The sequence below is a fragment of the Scardinius erythrophthalmus genome (genome assembly GCF_964197995.2).
Source record: "Scardinius erythrophthalmus genome assembly, chromosome: 20".
Lineage (NCBI taxonomy): Eukaryota > Metazoa > Chordata > Actinopteri > Cypriniformes > Leuciscidae > Scardinius > Scardinius erythrophthalmus.
In genome coordinates this window covers 7584629-7610202 of record NC_138240.1, presented here as the reverse complement: position 1 = coordinate 7610202, position 25574 = coordinate 7584629, and the positions used below count along the sequence as shown (strand labels likewise).

The 25574-nt window shown below is 36.3% G+C and overlaps 1 protein-coding gene across 7 annotated transcripts; it reads left to right on the top strand.

Annotated features, from left to right (window-relative positions):
• Nucleotides 1-1995: 1995 nt before the first annotated feature.
• LOC308681329 (occludin) lies at nt 1996-22288 on the top strand. Of its 7 annotated transcripts, XM_081350126.1 has the most exons (11): nt 1997-2112; nt 2237-2300; nt 4426-4510; nt 4600-4694; nt 7691-8458; nt 10006-10167; nt 16494-16645; nt 18812-19030; nt 20427-20598; nt 20682-20723; nt 20841-22288. In XM_081350126.1, the coding sequence occupies exons 5-11, from the start codon at nt 7715-7717 to the stop codon at nt 20937-20939; spliced, it is 1590 nt and encodes a 529-aa protein (XP_081206252.1). In that variant the 5' UTR covers nt 1997-2112; nt 2237-2300; nt 4426-4510; nt 4600-4694; nt 7691-7714; the 3' UTR covers nt 20940-22288. The 7 variants fall into 7 exon arrangements, with proteins under 7 accessions (XP_081206250.1, XP_081206248.1, XP_081206249.1 ...); XM_081350124.1 differs by lacking the exon at nt 4426-4510 and having other exon boundaries at nt 1996-2112; XM_081350122.1 differs by having other exon boundaries at nt 1996-2112; nt 4426-4694.
• Nucleotides 22289-25574: the final 3286 nt, after the last annotated feature.

The following is a 25574-nucleotide window of genomic DNA, read 5'->3' as shown; positions in this document are numbered from 1 at the left end:
ATATATATATATATATTTTTTAATTGCATTTCTGGCTCTGACTTGATTCTGATTGGTCGATCACGCCAATTGGCTGACAGCTTGTATTTCCTAAATTGTTGTAAAGATGTCATCAGAGCACTTAAGTGTAATTACTGGAATGTTATGGCAGTGTTCGTTGTTTTCTACACTGTAGTGGGGTTTTTTTCACAGCGGAAGCTTTAATGTCATATATAGGCTTTAATGTGACATAGGCCTATAGCCTAATCAGTAGGCTACTTTATGCACACACATTTATTTATTATGCCAGTTGCCGTGTAATAAGTGACATAGCCATTTACATCGGGTCGAACACCGATTATCGCAAAATACAGTGATTTTGTGGTATTGGCCGGCAAAATACATGATCTCTTACATAATATGCAGTTGTGAAAGTTGATATATTCAGTCGGTACAAAGGAGTGGGTGCTGTGATCTGGACAAACCTGTCTCATCTCGCCCTCATTAATATTCTTTCTTGTATTATGTCTTGTTTTAGTAATTGACTTCAGCGCTACAAAGCGCTTCAGTGACACACACGGCACGCATAAACATGAGATCAAAATACAGTTAAATGCAAATGAATAGCTACTCAGAATGAAGATCACTTTCCCAAATGGTTGTACAATCATACAGACTGTGCCCTAGTGGCATATCACTATGAGGATAGCCTACATTTAAAAATGAACTGCAAAATAGGTTTACTTTCCTCAGAAATCATTGCCTTTTGATATATACACTCACCTAAAGGATTATTAGGAACACCATACTAATACTGTGTTTGACCCCCTTTCGCCTTCAGAACTGCCTTAATTCTACGTGGCATTGATTCAACAAGGTGCTGAAAGCATTCTTTAGAAATGTTGGCCCATATTGATAGGATAGCATCTTGCAGTTGATGGAGATTTGTGGGATGCACATCCAGGGCACGAAGCTCCCGTTCCACCACATCCCAAATATGCTCTATTGGGTTGAGATCTGGTGACTGTGGGGGCCATTTTAGTACAGTGAACTCATTGTCATGTTCAAGAAACCAATTTGAAATGATTCCAGCTTTGTGACATGGTGCATTATCCTGCTGGAAGTAGCCATCAGAGGATGGGTACATGGTGGTCATAAAGGGATGGACATGGTCAGAAACAATGCTCAGGTAGGCCGTGGCATTTAAACGATGCCCAATTGGCACTAAGGGGCCTAAAGTGTGCCAAGAAAACATCCCCCACACCATTAAACCACCACCACCAGCCTGCACAGTGGTAACAAGGCATGATGGATCCATGTTCTCATTCTGTTTACGCCAAATTCTGACTCTACCATCTGAATGTCTCAACAGAAATCGAGACTCATCAGACCAGGCAACATTTTTCCAGTCTTCAACCGTCCAATTTTGGTGAGCTTGTGCAAATTGTAGCCTCTTTTTCCTATTTGTAGTGGAGATGAGTGGTACCCGGTGGGGTCTTCTGCTGTTGTAGCCCATCCGCCTCAAGGTTGTGCGTGTTGTGGCTTCACAAATGCTTTGCTGCATACCTCGGTTGTAACGAGTCAAAGTTGCTCTTCTATCAGCTTGAATCAGTCGGCCCATTCTCCTCTGACCTCTAGCATCAACAAGGCATTTTCGCCCACAGGACTGCCGCATACTGGATATTTTTCCCTTTTCACACCATTCTTTGTAAACCCTAGAAATAGTTGTGCGTGAAAATCCCAGTAACTGAGCAAATTGTGAAATACTCAGACCGGCCCGTCTGGCACCAACAACCATGCCACGCTCAAAATTGCTTAAATCACCTTTCTTTCCCATTCTGACATTCAGTTTGGAGTTCAGGAGATTGTCTTGACCAGGACCACACCGCTAAATGCATTGAAGCAACTGCCATGTGATTGGTTGATTAGATAATTGCATTAATGAGAAATTGAACAGGTGTTCCTAATAATCCTTTAGGTGAGTGTATATATATAAAAAAATGCTCAGACACCAAAAGTTGTGAAGAATTTGGAAAATTATTTCTCCCTGCATTTTTCCACTCATTCATATTAACTCTTTTTTTCTCTCTCTCTCAACAACATAGGGAAAACTGGGGTAAAATGAGCCACAAGGTAAGATGACCCCTTGTTTCTATAGGCAGCCAAACACCATAAGAATTTGAAAGCATTTTCATAAAGAGGCAATCATTTTTATCTGTCCAAAAATGTAATTATTTCCTTTCCACGTGAGTTCCAGTAATGTCTGGAGTTTGGATGATTTGGAGAAAACTATAGGGAAACTTGTAAACATCACATTACAGGTTAGTTAAACCTTCAAGCTGATAAATAAGTGAGATGATATAACATGGGAATGTTGTTTGTGGTTCGTCCTCCACTTTCTGTAAAAACGAAACTTGCATGAAACTTTCACAGCCAAAAAGCTGTTTTACACTAGAATTCTTATGTGACAAAGTTGTTTTACCCCAAGTGCTCTGGTTTGGGGAAATGCCATCTGCATTAATTTTTGAAAAAAAAAAAGAAAAGCACTTTCTGTGTTTTCCCCAAGCGTGTCTCTAATACTCTTCCCAGAGACAGCCTCGCTCTGTGAGTATTTATTAATATTTCAGAACCAAAACAAATAAACCCGGCACATTTTTCATGCAGGTTTGTTTAAAAGGGGACACTCTCAGTACAGCCAAGGGCACAGAAATAATGTGAAGTAATGGATTTATCAATTATTTACATCATTTTTTTTTTTTAGAATAGTGGAGTGGTTGTAAGTTTGCTTTTTGTTCATAAAGGGGAAAACAAGCAATTTTTGGTCATGTTGCTGTCATGCTCGTTCTACGATGAGTCACAACAATAACAGAGGCTATCGGGATCCCTTAATGTCATTTAAAATCATTTTAACAGTTATATGAGAACAGAATCTGGTGCATGAATGTTATTATATGATTGCCTAGCTTTTATTATTTTACAGATGTGAAAGTAATAAGTACAGGTTAAAGAGAACTGATGTCATTCTGAAATTTAACTAAATAACTATGAAAATAAGGCCTAAACTAAGAGTCAAATGTTCTTTTGTCCACAGATGGCCATGCCATGGAGAATCATTTTGCGTAATACAAACCTATCTATTTGTTTTAAAATTATATCACAAGTCTGGCCAAATATAACAATTGTTTTGTATCAAATGTAAGTTTAAATTCCGTAACATTGTTTGCAGTTGTTAGTTTATTTTTAATTATACATTTGTATATGTACAGCCTTTACATTTTGACGTTGCCTAACAATAATGGGCAACAGATTATTGAATAGGGTACCTATATAGTGCTTTATTCCTATTCGTCATATTTTATTAGCTTATAGGCTATATTAGTCATTCATTGTGATAAATAATGTAAATAACCTCAACCAATAATATGTAGCGCTTTATTTCATAGGTTGTTTGCACAAGTATGTAGAATAGGCCTACTCCATGTTCACTTCTTCTCACCTCGCTTTATCCTCATGCCATCCTTCGATTCTGCGCAAGAGGGCGCTATTAAAGTGCTCTGTGCAATGAAATGTTGCTCTTTAAAAATGTTGGCTACTTGAAAATGAAACTATGTAACCTTACTTCTCAACATCAAAACCACGCTCAAACGTCACCAACACTAGGAGCTTTAATAGTTAACCTATATATAACCTGATTATTTACATAATGTCAAAGAAAATGAATAGAATGGCGTCGAACGGGATGGAAATAAACAGCTGAAGTTAGTTAATAGGCAGTGAATTATCTTATCTGGACTGTCAATTTGAAGTACATTTTTGTATTTTATATTTAACTTTTGAATTGTTGATAATATCATACCAGTTTCTAGAATTTTATCAGACGTGACATAATGTGTTCATGATTCTTTTATTAAATCATAGGCCTACTTATTGATGGTTTTTTCTTTCTTTGTGATGTTTTGCACTTGCTTTCGCTCAACAAATATCACTTCTCGAAAGGAAGTGGAACAAACATACAAAAAAAAAAAAGAAAGAAAAGAAACTAATGGAATATTTGTTTAAAAAAAATAATTTTCGCGTTAGTTTTTAACACCTCACGTAGCCTACGTGGGGAAAAAATACAACACCTGCTCGAACAGTGAAATTATCTATGAAGAAAAGAAACTTTGTTCACTTAATTGTGATAATATAAAACTAAGATGATTTCGATCCAAATTAAAAAATAAACTGGGTGTTTTTGTTGTTGTTGTCGTTGTTGTTTTAATCCATAAGGAGGAAATGTTGAAATACTTTATGACAGGAATGACCCGCCCTCGCAGTTTTTGTCCAATGGGATTAAACCTGGTCTGGCTAACTGTCACGTCCCTAGATTATATCGAGTACACTTCTTGTTCTCAAGGAAGTTTATTTTCACAGCCGTTCATGCATTTCCACCCACATCTTTTTCAGGGGGCTCAGGACTCGTGAGTCCAAACAATCAGACCTCTGACACAGAGAGACAAATAAAGATGTGCTTCACTGCATGCAGGCGCAGGTGGACCAGAGAGATTTAACCGAGAGAGAGAGGAGAACTCTCGACCAACACCTTTACTTTCACCTGCTGAACCTTTTTTTATATTATAGACGTCAACAGCAGCTAAGAGCTGAATTTGAAGACGAAAAAGAATAATCTCGGATAATAATACAAATATATTTCATCAGAAGACAGATTCAAAAAGGTAAACAATGTTTTTCTTTGTTTATTTTAGATTTTAGATAGGCATATATGCTTAAAAATGTATCTTTATGGTTTAGATTTTAAAATATTTAGGTATTTATAAAAGCTTCTTATAAAATTATAAAACTGTTGTTGTCTCAATTAAATGAAACTAATTGTAGGGTGTTATAGACATGCAGCAGTTTCACGACGAGAAGCAATAAGAGGTTTTGTGATTTTTGCTCCTACTTTTTGTGTGTCTGGAGTTCATACATCATTATCTGCTTCAAAAATAACGTTACTATGGTACTATTACGTTTGAGCATTAAATTATGGCAATAACATACTTTTTTTGACCCATGTGCCATGTTGTTTTTTACTTACACCATAGTATCATTCTGTAATACCATGTTTTTTGGCCATGTCATGTGGTAGTATTTAAAAACGTGTATATATACAATCACTTTACCATGGCACTGTTATAGTTTTTATGTAGGCTAAGACTGCAGTTTCAGCCTAAAAAAGAAAAAAAATCCTCTTTTTTTAACCCTCTCACCTGTTGTTGGTCATTCAAAAGATCCATTAATGAATCGTTAAATCAAACCTGTGCCGGGATGGTAAATAAGAAAGGATTCTCTTGAGGACACTTGATCCTTACAACTGTATGTGCCTGCGTAGGCACCCCCTCTCAGACACTGAAGCTCTTGTGTTTTTCTTTCCAAACCTCTCTTTTTTTTTTACCTCAGGCCTTTATTACCATGGTAACCATGCGCAGACAGAGTGCAGCCTTGACTTTTTGCTATAACAAAGGAGAGAAGTTGGGGGAGGCTGGGTAGTAGGTGAACACATAGTAACCAGGCAAACAAAATGGCTTATCTAGGCCTTTGCCAAGTTCTGAAAGTGTTGTATGCATTCTTCTGTTGTTTTCCACACTACAGGAGATACTAAGACAGAAGACTTTTAAAGGGGTAGTTTACCCAAAAATTAAAGTTCTGTGTTTAATTACTCACCCTCATGTTGTTCCAAACCCGTAAGACTTTCGTTCATCTTCGAAACACAAATGAAGATCTTTTTGATGAAATCTGTGAGATCTGTCCCTTCATTGACAGCTACGCAACTACCACTTCGAAGCTTCAAAATGTTTATAAAGAGATACAACTGTTCGCTGATCATTGAATGTTTATATGTGAATAAAAGCCTAAATTAAATCTGCTCATCTTATAAAGCGATCGAGTCTCTTGAGAAATTTTGGACTAAACCGCTCAATTCATATGGTTTTACAACCACTTTATGAAGCGTCAAAGTGTCAGTTGTATAGCTGTCAATGGAGGGACAGAAATCTCTCAGATTTCATTAAAAAGATCTTCATATGTGTTTCGAAGATTTGATTTGTGTTTGGAACGACATTAGGGGCAGTAATTAATGACAGAACTTTCATTTTTTGGTGAACTAACCATTTAAATAAAATATAAATATATTATATTGAAGTCAGTAAAATCATGACATTACAATTTATAACATAAGGCATTATACATTTAGAAAACAATACAAGGACTTTCATATCACATCTACAAATAAAACAAAAGGTATAGCAAGAATTTGTTGTGTTATATTAAAACTGAGTATTTGAGTAAGAGTATTTTTCAAACACAAAATATCTCACAGTAGATTGCGCTGTATTTATCTAAATATGTATCTATGTATGGTAACCTGAAACTACAACTAACATTCGACCATAATATAGCCTAATATAACCTCCGACTTACATATTGTAAGTCCTGTTTTGTCTAGTTTTGCCCCGTTTTTGACCTCATCCCTAGACCATATGATCTGAAATTAAACAAACGGCATATTTGGCAGGAATTGAAATCTGTGCATTTCAAAGTCAGTGCTGGACAATGGTTGAGATTGAGTTGATCTCCCACGGTCGGGCCTGTAAACAGTGGCTTTGTGTGGACAGACTCTGATCCCTGGTGCCGATGTCTCCACTCTACTCTCTGTTGTTACCTCACACTGATAAACAGCACAGTTATTTCAGCACAGTGATTTCACGGCTTGTGGTTTTGGGTAACGTCATTTTGGCCTGTCCATTAATTGATGTCACTGACGACGTGCTGACCAAAGACATTTAAAGGGACAGTTCACCTATAAATGATAATTCTGTCATTGTTTACTCACACTTGTTTTGTTTCAAACCCGTATGCAGTTATTTGTCATTTTTTCCAGAGTACACAATAGGATAATTACTGTCCAGAGTGACCATGTCTGTCATTTCTGTCAGAATAATAAGAATTATATTCAGCAAGGATGATATATTATATTCAGAATTAATTTGATCAGTTATAAAACATTTCTGTCAAATAAATTGTTCTTTTGAACTTTTGAACAGCACAAATGTTTTAACAAGAAATGTTTCTTGAGCAAATCAGCATATGCTGAAAATTCAGCTTTGCATCACAGGAATAAATTACATTTTAATATATATTTAAATAGGAAACAGTTATTTTAAATTGTAATAACATTAAACAATATTGCAGTTTTTACTGTATTATTGGTCAAATAAATGCAGCCTTGGTGTGCATAAAAAAATAAATAAAAAAAATCATACTGGCCCCAAACTTTAATACTTTCTTGTGTAATGTAACTTAATATCATTTATAAAATAATAATATAATTAAATATAATTTAAGTTGTCAGATATTATAAAATGATTTATTTATTATTTGTTTTTTTATTTCTATTAATTTTTTAAGGTGTTTCCATGGACTCTTTTCAGTTAATAATTACTTAAATTTCAATCTGTTCTTTACACAAAGCTATTGTATGCCTTAGACTGGAATATAGTGTATTGTTTGAATTGGGCCTTCAATGGTGTTTTTTTGTCTTAAACAGTAAATTAATAACCTAATATTAATTTAATCAATCATTTCTGCAAGCAAACAGAAAATCTTAAAATCTGTTTGCTTGCAATACCTGAGTGATGCTATTCATATTGACACTTTCAATTGCTTCTTTTAGCAAGTCATTGGTCATCATTGAGAGATGTTTGAGAAACAACCCTACGATAGTCCTCCGATGTACACTCCTCCTTCCAATGGCTTTGGACCACCGGGTAGCTTCCATGACCCACGGAGTGAATTTGATCCCTACCCTCCACCCCCAGGATCCTACTATATTGGCGAGGAGGTACCACAGCATTTCTACAAGTGGTTCTCCCCTCCGGGAATTGTAAAGATTATGATAGGGACAGTTATAATCCTCTGTCTAGGAATCTTCGCCTGCGTGGCCTCGACTCTGGTTTGGGACATGCAGTACGGATTAGGTTACGGATCTGGATATTCTGGATATGGAGGTGGGTACGGATACGGAAGCTACGGATATGGAAGTGGTGGATATGGAAGTGGTGGATATGGTTACGGAAGCTACAATTCTTACCCGACTCCTTACTCGGCAAAGACCAGCATGATCGCCATCGCAGCCATAAACTTCATCATTGCTTTGGGATTCTTTGCAGCCAGCTTCTCCAAAACAAACACGTTCCGCAGCAGGAAGTTCTATCTGGTGGTGCTTATTGTCAGTTCCATAATGGCAGTGATTCAGGGCATTATAAACATTGTGTACATTGTAGGAGTGAACCCAATGGCCCAAAGCTCCACCAGCTCGTACTACAACCCCATGATTATGATGTGTCAGAACCTCTACGGAAGCAGTGTGACGGGAATGGGGGCCGGCTTTCCTGTCTATAACCAGTACTTGTACCACTACTGCTACGTGGACCCTCAGGAGGTACCATTTAAAGTTACAGGATGTTTAGAAATGTATTTATTTAATTTGTGTTTTCTTTATAGTTTATAATCAAAGGATTACAACAGACCATAACTTGTCCCTTATTGTGTAAAATCTGACAGGAACTGCATGTACACCTACAATGGAAGCCTGATCAAACCCTAACATTGCATTTTGAAGTGCAATCTGTAGTACACTGTAAAAAAAATATTTTTCAAACTTTGACGTTTAAGTCTTTCTGCTTAAAAATGTCATGTTTAATTCAATGCTACTTGCCGATTCTTTGTAATTGTGAAATTTCCTTGCAATTTGTGAAAAGTGCATCTACATAAGTCTATTTAGGTTGATTTAGTGATTTTAAATAGTATATCTGTTATCATTCACTCACCATCATGTCGTTCCAAACCCATAAGCCTTTCGTTCATCTTCAAAACAGAAATGAAGATATTTTTAATGAAACCTGCTAGATTTGAAAGTCCATGTAAATAAATCTCTGTCTCTGACGGAAAAAAAAATCCATATGAATCGAGCACTTTAATCCAAGTTAATCCAAGAGATACGATCACTTTATATGATGAGAAGTTAATTTAGGCTTTTATCCACATATAAACATTGATCAGCGCACATACATAGAGCACATCAAATATGGTAAATGGAAGCTCAAACTTGCTTAATTGTTTGCGAAATGAAAGTATAATGGATTTGGAATGACATTGGTGAGTAATTGATGACTTTTTTTTCTTTTTGTATGAACTATCCTTTAATGGTACAAAATGGAATAGATAGAATTAATTAAATAAATAAATAGATTCAATTAATTTAGTTGTTTAATTTAAGCAAATTTTCTTCAGTGTATTTCATAAGTATAACCATAAATAAAAGTATTCTTTCCTTTAAAACAACTATTTTGTTTGAGAACAGTTTCACCTCAAATAAATAAAATGTAAATTTTTATGGAAAATCCAAATGCTTTAAAAATATGAATTGGGCTTCTATTGTGAGTGCATTACTTTAAACACTTTTTCTGTTCATTTTTGCAAGCTAAGTAAAAAAATTATTTAGTGAAGAGTCAGAATAATTCTGTATAATATGTAGTTGTTAATAACCCTGAACTTTCATTTTAATATAGAATATTTATTTATACCAGGGAGATGATTAAGATAATACTTGTAATATACTAAATTATTATGATAACGCTTTACAATAAGGTTTCATTAGTTAACCTCATTTGTCAACATGAACTAATAATGAACAGCACTTCTACAGAATTTATTCATCTTTGTTAATGTTAATTTCAACATTTGCTAATAACATTATTAAAATCAAAAGTTGTATTTTAACATTAGCTAATGCACTGTGAACTAACATGAACAAACAATGATCAACTATATTTTTTATTAACTAACGTTAACAAAGATGAACAAATACAGTAACAAATGTATTTCTCATGGTTAGTAAAGTGTAAAGTGTTACCATTATTTTAGCTTAGTATGATAAAAACATTTCAGTATGCATTGAACTTAACGATACAATTTCATCTTTCTCAGGCAGTTGCAATGGTTTGTGGGTTCATGGTTGTGGTGGCACTGGCTGTGGTGGCCTTCTTCTCCTATAGAACCAGAAGTAAAATCTGGCACTACGGGAAGCCAAACATCTACTGGGACCGACCACTGATGGGAGGAACCGAGGGCAGAGATGTGGAGGATTGGGTGAGTTTCCATATTACCACTTAGTCTTCTAGGCTGAGACGTGCTGCATGAACGAAGATTCACATGGTCACTAATTAAATGGCACACCCAGATCAAAGTGGCATGAAGTGTCTTGCCTAAGCTGATGAAAATGAAAGGCCAGTGTCAGGATTATTGCTAGTCTCTAAACTTAAAGCAAACAGTATTCCAATACATTTCAATATGCAAGTTAAAGGCTCCAGCATCCCTGTGACCAAGCGGTTTAATTCTGCTAAATTGTTCGTGATAGGCAATCAAGGCCTTTTGTTCAGGTATGGGAGTGGTTTAAAGGTGTTTTGAAGCCTTTAATAGTTTCAGTGGCCTGTGTGACACTGGTGATAATTCAGTCACGAGGTTGAATGAATCGCTGATACAGTCTGTTTGTTAACGGCCAGCCTAGTTTCGCTGTGATTGATCATTAACCAAACTGAAAGAGTCGAGTAGCTTTTAACTTCTTGGGACTGTGAACTGTTAAACGTTTGTAATACCCAGACGGTTTGGAAGCATACTTGAATTAGTATATTTGTTTGCAATTCATTGAATAAATGAAATGTTGAAGTATATACATATTTATTAGAAGTATTTTTAATGGCCAATATTGATGGAGATATTTAAAGAGTGTGGCAGTTTCATATTAAAAATGTATTTCGTTTAAACCTTGAAATTCCAAAATACATTCCAAAATATACTTCAAGGAGTAGCAGGAACATACATTTACAATCTTAAAATACATTTTGGGTAACTGCAATCTATCTAGATTGAAAACATATTTAATATTTAAAATGGATGAAAAATAATAGATGTAAAGTAGCAAAAACAGATTTATTCATGTACATATTTTTTGCCATTTCTTTCTGTCAAAGATTTCTGAAATTGGATAAATACTCGTTTACATTTGTAGGTCCTGTAACTAACAAAACTGTTAATCAGCTATGCAAGACTTTTTAAAAATAGCAAAATATATCATACTAGCCAGAATATAGTTGTCACACTGTGGTTTCCTCAGTAACAGAAGACTCTGATTATAGATACAAACTCAAACTTTAATAATAGTGATCTGGAACAAGCTGACAGGCAGGGAAAACACACATACACGCAACGGAGATCGGACAAAGACTGAAAGAATCTTAAATAGCAAGCAGAAATGAGATAACTCCCAAACATGAACTGACACTTGACAATAGTAACATATGTTTGCATTGTAGCTACAATTTTATTTGTGTTACAGAACGGTGTTTCAGTGATACATTACATTTTGTGCTGTGTAAAAGAACATGAGTCATGTGTATGTGTGCATCACACATTAGCATTGCATTACTCATTGTGACTCTTGAAAAAGAGGAGCAATTCAAGCAATAAAGGTTATTAAAAAACTGGCTTTTTTTACTTTAATTTAATTGTCATCAAATTAAATAAAGTCTGATTGCTGTGAGGAGAAAGCTAATCATAGCGAAGAAAAATAACAAGTGAGATCTTAAAAAGGACCTATTATGCTTTTTTACATTTTCATCTTTCTTTAGTGTCTAATGTTGCTGTTTGAAGAATGTCTGCAATGTTACAAAGCACAATGTCACTCCTAAGGGAGTTATTCTCTACACCCAGTAAGCACTGTGTCTGAATGAACTCCCTGAAACACCTCGATTGCAGTCTTGAGTTTTCTTCCAGGAACGTACACATCACAATATTCCTCAATTAAATAATTCCCATCTAAGGCATACGCAGGTTGAGTTGCGATAGTAGTGTGCCGAAACTCACAGTTATGGCAAGGGCCAAGGGGCGGAACATTTCAGAAAAACATTCGAAGCGGTTGATCAATCACAACACACTGGTCCAGCCGACCAATCAGAGCACAATGTGCTTTCCGGAAGACAGGGCTTCATAGAGACTGGAAATTAACAGGGATGCATTTCCCAAAAGCATTGTAAGCCTAAAGGCCCGTTCACACCAAGGACGATAACTATAAACATAATGATAAAGATATAATTCTAAAAATCGTTCTCCATATTAAAGAATAACAGTTCACACCACAACTATAACGATAAAGATATGAGGAACGATATCGTTGGGATCACTTTCAGAACGATTTTTTTTCCAGCTGTCGAACGATAAAACACTGACAGCCAATCAGAATCCATTCTAATTTAAAGGTCTCGCGCATTTAAAATGGATCTGGATCATCCGGGCGCGCGCGTGCTTAGAATAAAAAGACCGTTATCGGTCGTTGGTGTGGACGCATATATAGTTATCTTTATCGTTATCTTTATAGTTATCGTGCTTGGTGTGAACGGGCCTTAAGGGTACATTTACACAACACTGTTTTCAGCTAAAAACAGAAAACTTTTTATGCATTATGGGTGTTCATTGACACAACAACAGCGTTTTGGGGGCCTGAAAACGCAAAATTTTAAAAACGAGATTCAAAATGCAAGTTTTTGATAACGATACCGACCGTTATTGTCTTCGTGTAAAACACAAATGTATGAAAGCGGTGACGTCATGCGCATCACGTGTTCAGTCTATAGGTGCGTAGTGTTTCTTTACAAAGTGACATCGCCAACTACTGGCCTGGCATGAATAATACAGTGTTTTTAGTAGTGGTGGGCCGTTATCGGCGTTAACGCGAGACTCTTATCGCGCGATAAAAAAAATATCGCCGTTAATCTATTCTCCAAGTTGGGTTGGGAGCTGGCTCAAGCTACACAAGCTATGATGACGCAATCTACCCGCGGCCGCGAGGAACACCCGGCTGCAACGCATCATATTCGTCGTCATCTTAAGTAAACACGGCTGAAAGTTAAAGCTGGTGTAAAAGATCCGTGCAACATCCATTATTTGGACTTGGTTCGGATTTAAGCCGTCCGACGTAAGGCCCTTTCACACCGGATGCGTAACGAAAAAGCGAATAGTTCGTGTGCGAATAGTTCGCGTCAAAACCCATCACATGAGCCGTGTAAACACGGTCTCTATCTCTATCTTTGACGATTAGCTTTCTATCCCAAATGTAGTTTAGTCTGCTAGCCTACACAGCACAGGACTATACAACAACTAAAACTATCACACAACATACTCACAGTCGTGATAACCGAGTTGGTTGGCAATGCTACGCCACACAATTATTGTCCTTGTAGTATATGATTGGCTGAAGTCTTTTCTGTCGCCGCAAAAGGAAAAAAAAAATCGACATCGAAACGAAAAAAAAAAGTCGTTTTTTCGCCGCAGCACATTCGCGTTCGGTGTGAAAGCACTCATTACACAAACAGCTGATCAAAAAATAAAACCATCGCACGAATTATTCGTGCGTAAAAATCGCGTCCAGTGTGAAAGGGCCTGTAGACTGTGTGGTGTAACAGTTCGGTAAGTTAACACACGACTAATCCGTTCTACCACCTCAAATTCAAAACGAAACATATCACTGAATACCAGCGCGCGTATTATTCCCAATATATCTGAGTGGTGTAGAACATAATCTCTGTCTGCGCCCGATTTAAAGAATCGTTGTTGTGTTTCTTTTTAACTGAAAAGACATAAATTATTCTAATTTTAAATTTGAGGTTTCATAAGCTCCAAGCCATAATAAACATTAGACCTACTTAAGTCTCTGCAGCTAGTGTACTTAAATTTTATTTATCTGCAAAATGATGTTGTATACTTACAGTTTTGCACAATATATGTTCTCAAAACTACATGCACCCTTTAAAAAAAAAAAAAAAAAAAAAAACGTTTAGCAGGGTCTGTGTAACCTGTTCTGAAATGGTTTTATTATAATATCGTTATCGCAAGAGGCTGCAATGTATATCACAATATGGATTTTAGGCCATATCGCCCATCCCTAATTGATAGCCTATAGTAGTTGATAATAACATAGGCCTACCTAATGTTGCCTACGGACGGTAACAGTACAGTAGTAACTTTTTACAGTCTATGAGTAGAACAGCTTTCTCAAGCAGTTTGTGATGCATTTTGGAAACAGGAGATGAGCCCCTGGTCTAATGCGCCACCTGGCTTGAGAAACCCGTTCTCAAAGACTTACTTTTATAGTCATTATTTGGGTGGCACACATATTCTGAATGCCTTTGGCAGAATTCAAATGAGCCATTTTAATCTAGATTAATCTAGATTAATTTCAAAATTAATCTAGATTAAAAAAATTAATCTATGCCCACCTCTAGTTTTTAGTCGTTTTCGCTGATTTGTGTGAAAAGGGATTGTTTTGACAACCTTGTCGTCCTTTGCTGAAAACGCAAAAAAAACCTCTTCGCTTTTAGTACATCGTTGTTGTGTAAACATACCCTAAGTAGATAGTAGAACCTTTGCCAACCTTCGATCAACTTAGCTCACGATGCTTTTGACTAACACAGCCCAGATGAAAAGTGCTGCAACGTCAAATATAACATTTAAGCATGAAAACCTTTTCTAGGAGACCCCAAAAGGGCGTAATGTGGCATCTTTAATTGTTTTTCCTAGACAGTTTAAAGGGAGAGCTAATGGCTCCTCAGATTGTCTCTCGAGACCCTAGAAAAATGTGCCTCCTTTAGCATTTCAGAAGAGATCACACTGTGCTCACTGCTCAGATTTACCAAGATACCAAAGTCAGCAATAAAAAGTCTGAGACCTCAGTATAAATTTAAACTTTTCTCATTACATTTCCAAAACCATCCATAATTCTAAAGCTCTATACTAACGCAGGCTAAAATGGCCTCATTTGTATCTATTTTACTTATTATTGTTTGAATTTTAGGAGAAATGTCTAAGACAAAGTTGCTACGCGCTATAACTGAAAATCCTCCTGAGCTATAAATGAGCAACTTCTAAGCAATAAATCTTTCGTCCAGTCTGCAGGTTGTTAATGAACCTGTAGCTGCTAGTTGAGGCTCCGTTCCAAGTCCATTGGAAACATAATTACTACCATCATGAGACTGGTCTGCCTCTCTCTCTGCCCTGGTGCTTTCAGTAGATCTATGAGATCTGACAGTGTCCCACACACTCCCTTTGAATACCTTTCTCTCCTTGCCTTTCTATCTCTCCTTCACTTTTTTTCTGGTGCGAAAGGAGGTCACGAGCATGAAACGACCCTCTTTTTTTTCTCAAGCATTCTTTCCCTGCTTATGTAGCGTGATCACGGATCAGTGGTTGCAGTAGCTCATGCAGGGAAAGCATTGTTGGAATTCCTGGATGACTTGGGCTCTTCTATACAGTGGCTTTTCCCATTCTCCCCAGCTGCAAGGAAACGCTCCTCCACCCTCTTTCCTGCTGCGTCCTCCCTCCAAACACACACAAACATACATTCACATACAGTACAACCTCTCCAGAACAAGACGAACAATCCCTCCGACACATGCACCTGCTTTCATTGTTATAGCAGTGTACTGCTCGGAAAAGTTTTTCCTTATATAAACACATCCACTCCTTTTTACACCTTTGTATTTTAGAAACAAATATTATAAATAAGGAGTTTTTTTGACACTCATATTGTACCAGAAGTCATAACTATTGGCATTGTGTGTTTGTCACAAAACGCACATGTCGAGAACATCCTCTGAAATCAAACTTAAACAGGAAGCATTTTGCTTCTTATTCGCTGTGGACTTTCCTGCACGTTAGCAGAAGGAAAATAAAGTCTAAACAATGGATCCAAAATGGTTTCTGTGTTTGTATAATGTTCTGCACAGAATTCAGTTTTAAAAAACTGCATTCAAGACAGATTTATGATTTAATAATTGAGTTTTACATTATAGCAATATACATAACATCCTTATAGGTAGGCATACGCTTATACAAATAAAACTGATCTTTATTTATTTTAAGTAACTTTTCCATACAGATTTTTAACAGAAAAGACGCATTAAATTGATCAAAAGTGACAGTAAAGACATAAATAATGTTAGAAAAGATTTCTATTTCAAATGCTTTTCTTTAGAACTTTATACATCAAAGAATCTAAAAAAGAAAAATGCATCATGTTTTCCACAAAAATATTAAGCAGCACACCTGTTTTCAACATTGATAATAATACGAAATCAGCATATTAGAATGATTTCTGAAGGATCATGTGACACTGAATCTTCTAAAACTGATCTTTATTTATTTATTTTATTTGGCCACTTTGGATAAGAGCATCTGCTAAATGACCTTGTATGTAGAAATATTCATGTTCATCTTAACAATCTTAATGTTGAAAAACTGACCTTTTCCCTGTCATTATCTTAAAAAATGTCGCTTCCTGGTTTTACGCACGTCAGACTCTCTGTTCAGATATGTATTGAAGTTTGCAGACTTTGTACTAAACAGGAAGTTTGTTCCTTTTTCAGGTCAACCGTGTACAGGATGGACAGAGCGTGCAGGAGGCGTCCATTGTGTTTTCAGAGAAGATGCCTCCTGTTCTGGTTTCTGCCCCCAGTGTCGGCTCCATCCCCCTAAAGACTGGCAGCGTCTTTAGCTCTGAGACCCACAATATTATCGGGTGAGTGATCCGGCCCTGGCCTAGCTGGAGAATTTAATGCTGAGCTCCATGTAAACAGACAATATTGCATGACCCTGCTAAGGAAATTTTGCCGCTAACTTTATTGCTTAATCCTTAAACAGGTAACGTGTACGACAGGATGCATACTATTTATTCTCTTGGTGGAGTCATGAGAAAGAATCTTTCATCCAATCCTGTTATCATTTTCATAGTTGAGTCAGTTTGGAGCATGTGGCTCACATGACTTGGTTCATATCATTTCTCGTTTTATCAATTTGACCTTAAGCCAACACGCCCGCCCATAGTTCTGGACATTCTGACTTTGTAGAAAGTGAGCATATATTAATCTTTCTTAAGCAAAAAAATGCAAAACCACTGCTAATATTAATTGTGAACATTGTCTTTGTTGAAAAAGAAATGTTGCTCCTGATGTTATTTACCGCATTTTGAGTCTGTATCCCCGGAGATTACGTAGTCAGATCATGGTAAGAAAAAAGGATTATCCACAGTATTGACAATGAGTGGTGTCTCATGATAAACTTGGCCCCCTGTACAGGTTATTGTATTATTGCCAGGGGTGCACAAACCTTTTTTTGGTCTGGTTTTCAAGGCAGCTCGGCACACTTATCCTACAAGCTGTCTTTCCTCCTGACTGCTCTCCTCTTTTCTATCTTCTTTTCTCTCGAACGTGGTAGATGATGTCTTCAGGATTACTTAGAAAATTCTATGTTGTATCATCAATTACATTATATACTAAACATACAAGAAATGTGTATGCCGTAATTTTAGGATTCTTAGACATGTCATACATGCAGTATATTTAGCATCAAATAAATCATAGATTTTTACTTTTTTATACCCTAATAGGGCAAGATATCCTGGAAAATACATTTCATAAAATCCAAACTATATCAAACATTTCAAAAAGTCCAGATGATATGAAAAAGTGACATGAAATGATATATTTGCTGATCATTTTCCACTCTTGCCTGTTTAAAAGGTTAAAGTCATTTGAAATTGCATTCCAGTTTTTCATACACTACTGATCAAATGTTTGGGTTTTGAAAAAATGTTTTTTAAACAAGTCTCATGGTCACCGGGGCTCAATTTATTAGATAAGATAACGTTATTAGAATGAATTTTCAGCATCGTTACTCCAGTCTTCAGTGTCACGTGATCCTTCAGAAATCATTCTAATATGCTGATTTGCTGCTCAAGAGCCCAAACTTTGGAACGATAGTGCACAGTTACTAACTACCGATTAAAACTAGCCTGTGCTGTGGTATTTTTAGACTTTTTTTGTGACCTTTGCTAGATGAAGTTAGGTCAGCAGTGCTATTGTGCTTTTAAATTAGTTATCTGCTCCATTAGTCTGGCTAATGGTCTTGGCCATTAGTTTCATGAAGTCAGGTTAGATTACACCAGATTTGACGTGTCTTGGCCTGAGATCAAACTAGCTGCATTTTTTAATCAGATGTTCTTTCACTATAATTTGTTTTTAAATTAAGTCTCTCCCTCCATGTCTGCCTTTGTCTTTCTCTGCGCGGCTCTATGAGCTTTGATGGTATTGATTCAGTATAAATGAATGAATTCATATCATTTTTCTATAGACAGTGTTGGCAAAGTCCCTGTTAAGATTTAACAAACAGACAATGTCTCTGTAAAAGATGATTGGCTCTTCATTTCTTTAAATAGTCAACATTTATGGGAAAACAAGCACAAAAAAAAATCACATTGAGGTACAATAATAAAAGCTTTTTCGCTAAATACTGGTTTGGCTATACTTGTGAGGGCCATATTTTCTAAAATGTCCTCACGAACACCAATTTATTAGGCCATTTAAAGAATTCCTCAATATTTTAAATGCTTATAAATTGAGCAAATAATATTTTACTACAATATTGCCAACAGGTTTCTGTTAATGCTATATTTAAAAACAGGGTATAATAGCCTAAATATGTGTATAGCCTATATTTTGTTCATGAATCTTTCTCATTAATCTTGTTTCTGATATGTTTTTCCTCATTCAGTTCATTTATTTCCTCTTAACTACACAGTTTTAAACCCCCTTTTTCAGATTGTCATACAGTATTCTGAAGAATATTTTGATTCTTGCCTTGATTCTCTGTTCGGATACAGTAGTAACGTTGTTTTTTCCTCCCACAGTTACCCTGAGCGCTCTTTCAGCCACCCGTCTCACTCTACGTCCCCGTCAGGAGAATTGAGCTCCAGCCCCTCCGACCAGACCGACACCATCCGCAAACCGTCCGCCTCCAGGGGCAAGAGACGCAGGAGGAACCCTGAGCTGGACGAGTCCCAGTACGAGACCGAGTACACGACGGGAGGAGAGACGGCCAATGATTTTGATGAGGATCTATGGGCACGGTGAGGAGTTGTTGTAGGCTCAGTTTTAGTAATGCATTCCCTGGACACCGCAATGAAGTTTTTTAGGAGAGAATCATCTCTGCCACGCATGTCCACACGCTAACATAATAGACTAATTTTGGGTTATCGGGTCAAAGGCTGTTGCAAACGTGTGCATGTTTACACGTGTTGTTTGGTTTGCTCTGATGAGTTAGAAAAAACAGACCATGTTGGACATGGAAAGGAAAATCTCTTAGCATTTTACATTGAACAGCATTTATTGACATTTGTTAATGTAAGTTTAATGTTCATTTTAGTTCACTGATGTTAACAGATGCAACTTTTAAACTAAAAAAAAAATGTATTGGTGAAAGTTGAGATTAACATGAACTAAGATTACTAAATGTACAAGTAGAAACTATTTTCATTGTTAGTTCATGTTAACTAATGTTAATAAATAAAAACCTCTTTTTGTAAAGTGTTACCCAATATAAAATAATTGTATTCACTGCATTATGGCTAATTCTAGCCATATTTTCTCATTAGCTTGCTTTTTTTCTCTCTTTATTTTTTTTTTTAAACTAATGAAGAATATAGAGTTGAAAGTTTGGGTGGCCACATTTCTCAGAGAGTAAATTTGCGCAATTTCAGCAAATACTGATATTTCATATTTGCTATATTTCTGCCAATGGTGGTATTTCACTTTAGCGAAATTTCAGCGAAATGTCGCGTTAGCTAAATTTCGGCAAATAGTGGAATTTTATAAAGGGGAAATTCCAAATTTCAGAGTAGCGAATGGTGAGATTTTCTGTGATTGGTGGAATTTTACAAAAGCGAAATTTCAGCGAATGGTATTATTTCAGATTAGCAAAATTTCTTTGAATGTTGATATTTCACTTTAGCAAAATCTTGTCAAATAGTAGGATTTTACAAAAGCTAAATTTCAGTGAATGGTAGTATTCCACATTAGCCAAATTTTGGTGAATGGTAGTATTTTACATTAGTGAAATTTTGGCGCATGGTGATACATTAGCAAAATGGCACAATTTCTCTGAGCAAGGGTAAATGTGTGTGCCTTTACTCTGTTAATGGTGGGTGTTTTTCAGCGTTGTGGCAAATAAAAGGCTGTCAGCTCAAACTCCACAGCAGTTAATCCATTAAATACCATCATTGTTGCCTTGATCAAAATGCTTAACTCTAGGTCGCTCCAAAGGGATTGTTGTTTAAAAAAAAAAAAGAAGTGTATTTGTTTATCCATTTCTTTGGACAAATGTTTATTAAATAACTATTGACCCCCCTTTATCTTTTTTGGCTGAAGCTGAATATACATGTTCCATAAGTGGCAGCAAGTAACATCACAACATCCATGTTCCTGTGTACTTCCATGTTAACTGCCTTCTGTTTCAATCCCAATCAGTCTGTATCCAGAGATCACGTCTGATGCCCAGCGACACGAGTATAAGAAAGAGTTTGACTCGGACCTCAGGACCTATAAGGAACTGTGTGCCGAAATGGATGACGTCAGCGATCAGCTAAACAAGCTCAGCAGAGAGCTGGACACACTTGATGAGGGAACGTCCAAGTACCAGGTGAGTGACTGAAACATTTTAGATTAAAAGTTCAACTCCCTGTTGTTCAAATGCATGACTTTCTTTTTTATCTCACGTTATAGGCTGTAGCAGAGGAATATAATCGTCTGAAAGACCTAAAACGGGTGAGTCTTGATCATAAAACTAAACTATGACTAAACATGTGACTAGCATTCATAGTAATATATGCTCTGGTTTTTGATGTTAATATGAGCTCTCTTTCCCTCATTCCCTCTGCTTAGATGCCAGATTATCAAAACAAGAAGCACCAATGTCGCAAACTGCGCCACAAGCTTTTCCATATTAAACGAATAGTTAAGATCTACGACCGCGGTCAGTAATAAGCTACAGTACCAATGCTCTCCTTTTTCGACATTTTTGCATTTAACTAATCATGGGCGGCCATGACGAAGCCTTTAAATGACTGTGTGACCAAAGCTGCCCGAATCCTAAACTGCTGTAACATTGGCTTCACCCGGTGCTTATGATTAACCTGAGCCCTAAAGATGGTTGCCTTGGAAACGAGGACCTTTCAAAGTCTTTCCATTTCCTGGAACATGTTCTTTCACTGGAAACATCTGCTTGACTTCATATAGCCTGTAAAATGCCATAAAGCATTCAGATATTGTCATTTGTTGTTTGTGTGTGATTTGGGTGTGGTTGTGAGTTCTAACCTCAAGGTCAGCTGATTACAGCGGTGCATGAGTTTGTTGCAAAAGAAATGTACTTTGGACAATCCTTTCCGACTGAGTAATTTGCACCTGCATTGACATCAGTGCAGTCAGTTTCCTTGTGTATGACTGTAGGTGAGTTGAGTGTGCTTTATTGTGAATGCTTGTAATTGTCAAGGTGTAACTGGGTCACTGCTTGTTTTCAAGTCAGAAACCATGAAAGTTCTCGTTTCCGAGGTGTGGCAGATATTTAAACTTGCACATCATTAAAAATATTCTCTTTTCATTTTTTTTAAACAACTGACTGCCTCTGTGAAAGAAGATAATATTTTGAATTTGAAATCATAAAGCAAAACTGGAATTTTAAATTCAGTAGTGATAGCAAAAACAGTGCCAGTGGTACACTATGCAAATTTGTACAAATATGCAAGAATTCTGTTCATGTAGCTTTAGAAGTTTATGTTGCATTTGATTCATTTGGGGATATTGTGATTTTCACACTATTTTTGAAACAAATAATAACTGCTTATTTCTAATCAACTATCTATGCAAGATCAAATATTGAAGTTCCATTTATTTTATGTTGTTATAGACATCAAATAAGTTTTGTTCAGATGTTGTTTTTTTACCCTTTTGTATGAAAACTGAAAAGATTTAAAAGTGACCTTTATAGGGCATTCATTTTCAGCTGTTAATGAGATCATGCTTTTTTGTTTTTCTCATGTCCTTTCTATTTTCAATAAAATGTTGAATTTTAAGTTTGATCTGTTTTTGAAAGTATAGCTAAAGCTACAGCCAGGTTATTTACGGTGTAAAGTTTTGTTTTCATTTATTAATGCAGAACAATATGGAAATATGCAATAAATAACATCAATAGCAAAGTAGAGATGTAGTAGAGGTTACAATTTAAGGTACTATAATGTATAATAATCATTAACGTAATTTAAAAAGTGTAAGATTAATTGAATATCAATGTCACACATATTATGTATGTGTTTATTAAATAAAGTACATTTTTCAACTTAGGATATGCGTCGAATGTACGTAAGAGCAAATGGGATAAGAAATGCTAGACAACCGCGCCCTCTGCTGGATGTCTTTTAAACAGCAAGGCCAGAAAAGGCTCTCCATGAGGCACTCGCCCTAGTTCGGTAATGTTACGAAAATATACGAGGAGTCCTTCGGTTTCGTTCGGAAACTTTACGAAAATACACGATCGATGAACACTCCGCGACAAAAGGCTTTTGCTAAAGTACCAAAAAGACGCGAGCGCCAATTGGTCACCGCGAGACACGACACACTCCAATCCTGACTGCTGAGGCGAGGCCATTCGAGATGCTCAAACATGAAATGAGCTTGTGTAGAAAAACTTTCTGAGGATATTTCGAAAGGTTAAACAGAAAGGTACGTGACTTTCATCTCAGTAAAACTTCTGTCATTAGCAGCGGTGCTTCTTAATGCATTTTTAGGAGAACCTGCGTAAAATTATGACTGCATTGCGCTTCTCTGAGTTTGAAGAGAATTATGACGTCTTCATTTATTTTATGCCTTTTTTTTGTAAGGATAACCTACATTCTGCGTAAACATAAGAAAAGAATGAGTTTTTATATTATTTAGTTTTTCTAAATGCTCTGATTAGAAAACAATACATGGTCGTGTTGATAAATGAGATGCCAAAATGGTTATAATAATAAAAAATATAATAAATTATGATAACACGTTATTGTAAGGTGACAGTTATATTGCAATAACAGTAAATCATGCATAATTACAAGTAACTAACCCTAAACCAAACCCTAACCGCAACTCTATAGTAAGTGCATGTAGTTAATTTATATTGCTCAGTACTTAACTTAATTGAGGAAGTACAATGTAACTACGACACCTTAAAAGAAAATGTAACCTAAATTATTATTATATAAAAGAACACTTATTTGTAATAAAATCCAAATAAGTGATATTTCCCTTTTAATGACAACGAAAGTGTCTGCCTTGAGCAGCTTTTTAACCCTCATCCAACACCACACACTCACACTCACATTACACGCAGGGTTCCCGGTTTAATTCGCTTAAAGGATCAGTGGTGTGGCTCCTTGTGTTCGTTCACGTGGTTTGTGTGTCCGAATCTGTCAAGACCTCTAATCTGTCCCTATTCCCGACCTGACACGTGGTGTGACACTGCCAACACTTTGCCAGGCTGAAAACAAGTGCATAAGTGGTTGGTTGGATGTTGCTAGGCAGTTTCTTGAGTGTTATAGGCGGTTACTAGGGTGTTGCTACGTGGTTTCTTGAGTGTTCTGAGTTGTTGTTGTTGTAATAATTAAATAATCAGAAATGGCCAAATTGGACCACCCTGTATGTTGTTAGAGTGACAAAAAGGTTTCAGAAGTTAGCCTACATTTTAGTCTGGTCTAACAGCGCTCGTCAATGACAAAATGATTGAGATGGCCAATCATATCAAAGTAGGCGGGGTTTACAGTTTACAGAAGCAGAGCGTGAGTTCCAGAGAACGTTCCCTGATTGATATAGTGCATTTTTTAGGGCACCATGTACTGTAAATGTTCAGCTTCTTTATTAATCATGTTCATTCGCCTAAGTCAGCAGTTTTAATTCATCATAAATAAATGAAAGCAAGTTAATTAGAGCCTAAATAAAACAAGTGCATATTGCACACCAGAGGAACATGATTTCAGAGTATTGCTGATCATTAATTAAATTGAATCAGAGTCTGGCCGAGTTGTGTTACTGGCTCCCTGAGGATGCAAGTGCTTCTCGGTGCACCATGTATACAGACTTTAAACTCCATTTATCATGTCAATTCGACAGGTATAGTTAATCATAAAAAAATGTGAGTGTGTGAAGTGGTTTCTCCTGTGTGACATTGCTTTAATGTGCCAAAACAACATAAAATAAAGGAACTTGCCTAATTTTACTGTATTTGTGAAACATACCTGTATAGTGTCAATGCTTTTTTCTCAGTGTATCTTGTAAATGTACATTCTTCATTTATAGGAAACGTGTTTTATTCTTCCTTCATTCTTATTGTCAAAAAAAAAAATAAAAAAAAAAAAATACAGTTAATCTGAAAAATGCATGTTACAGTGACGTCCAGAAGTCTGAACACTGACATTTTAAACCTGGAAATAAACAGTAAGTGTTACATTTTAAAGTCACCATAAAATCAAAAATCTTTTTTCTGTTTTCTTTTTTTATGGAACATTGTACTATTTATGATGGAAGCAATAAATAATAAAAAATAAAAAAAGTTAATTGTGATATAAACTCACAATTGTGAGATAAAAATCGCATTTATTTTTTATCTATTGGCGGGAACAAACTTCCATAATTTATTCTAAATGATTTATCTGTGTAAATCATAATTTTTAAAAAACATTTATTCATGTGCCTCATAATCTTTAATTAAAATACAGCGACGTCTCTTCTCTTCTCATCGGACGTGGTTAGTGGCACGAGGGCGGGATCAACCTGTCACTCACATGAGAGCAACCAATAGCAAATCACAAACATCCAACCATCCAATCAATTGTTTGAGAAGTCATTTCACTCTGATATACTCTGATAATAGGGAAGAAAAGACTATCACAAATTGTGTCATGCCAACTTTAAAACAAAGAAATATTATGACAATGCAATGAAGAAATATTTATTATATTGCACTATTTCTAGGTTACTAATCAAGTGTAATCAAATTAGATCATTCTCAAATCATGCTAAATAACATGATCATCACGTTTCTGTCATTAAAGCAAAAGACAAACCAAATTCTAAGACAACATGAAATTTATGTTTATTTTTTTGCACTCAAATTCTCATGCTGGTTATATCATTTGTAATGAAAAAATGAACTCTTAAATTAGAGAAATTTGAAATAGAAGTTGTCTCAGACATTTGGGCTATATTATAAGCTGCTTTTGAACATTTAGTTTCTGATGAATGGGCTGAGAGTTGAGGTGCTTTGGCAGGTTGTGTGGGTGTGCTGGAGAAACGCTGAGAAGACGTGCTGATTCGGCACAACCGCATCCCACTCTGTCCCTGAGCTTCCATTAAAAGTGCTCTCGCTGCTTCCGCGGGTCTCTCTGGACCTGCAGGACCCACTGTCGGAACGAGCCGAACGGAGCAGAGCCGCAGAGTGATCAAAAAATATTGCGTTGTTGCAGGTTGAGTCTGTGTTGAGTTTGCTGAGTTTTGAGAAAAAGGCTTTTTACAAACCCCTCCCATCTGTCTCAGCCGCTACACTCCCTCATTTACATCATCAGATCTTAAACATCTCAAATCTCTCTCTTT

What these genes read in the sequence shown, in the direction of transcription:
- LOC308681329 (XM_081350125.1), top strand. Translation starts at nt 7,715, where the DNA reads ATGTTTGAGAAACAACCCTACGATAGTCCTCCGATGTACACTCCTCCT. An exon ending in GATGAGGATCTATGGGCACG is followed by an intron (nt 19,031 to 20,426) that starts GTGAGGAGTTGT and finishes AATCCCAATCAG; the next exon opens with TCTGTATCCAGAGATCACGT. An exon ending in GTCTGAAAGACCTAAAACGG is followed by an intron (nt 20,724 to 20,840) that starts GTGAGTCTTGAT and finishes CCCTCTGCTTAG; the next exon opens with ATGCCAGATTATCAAAACAA.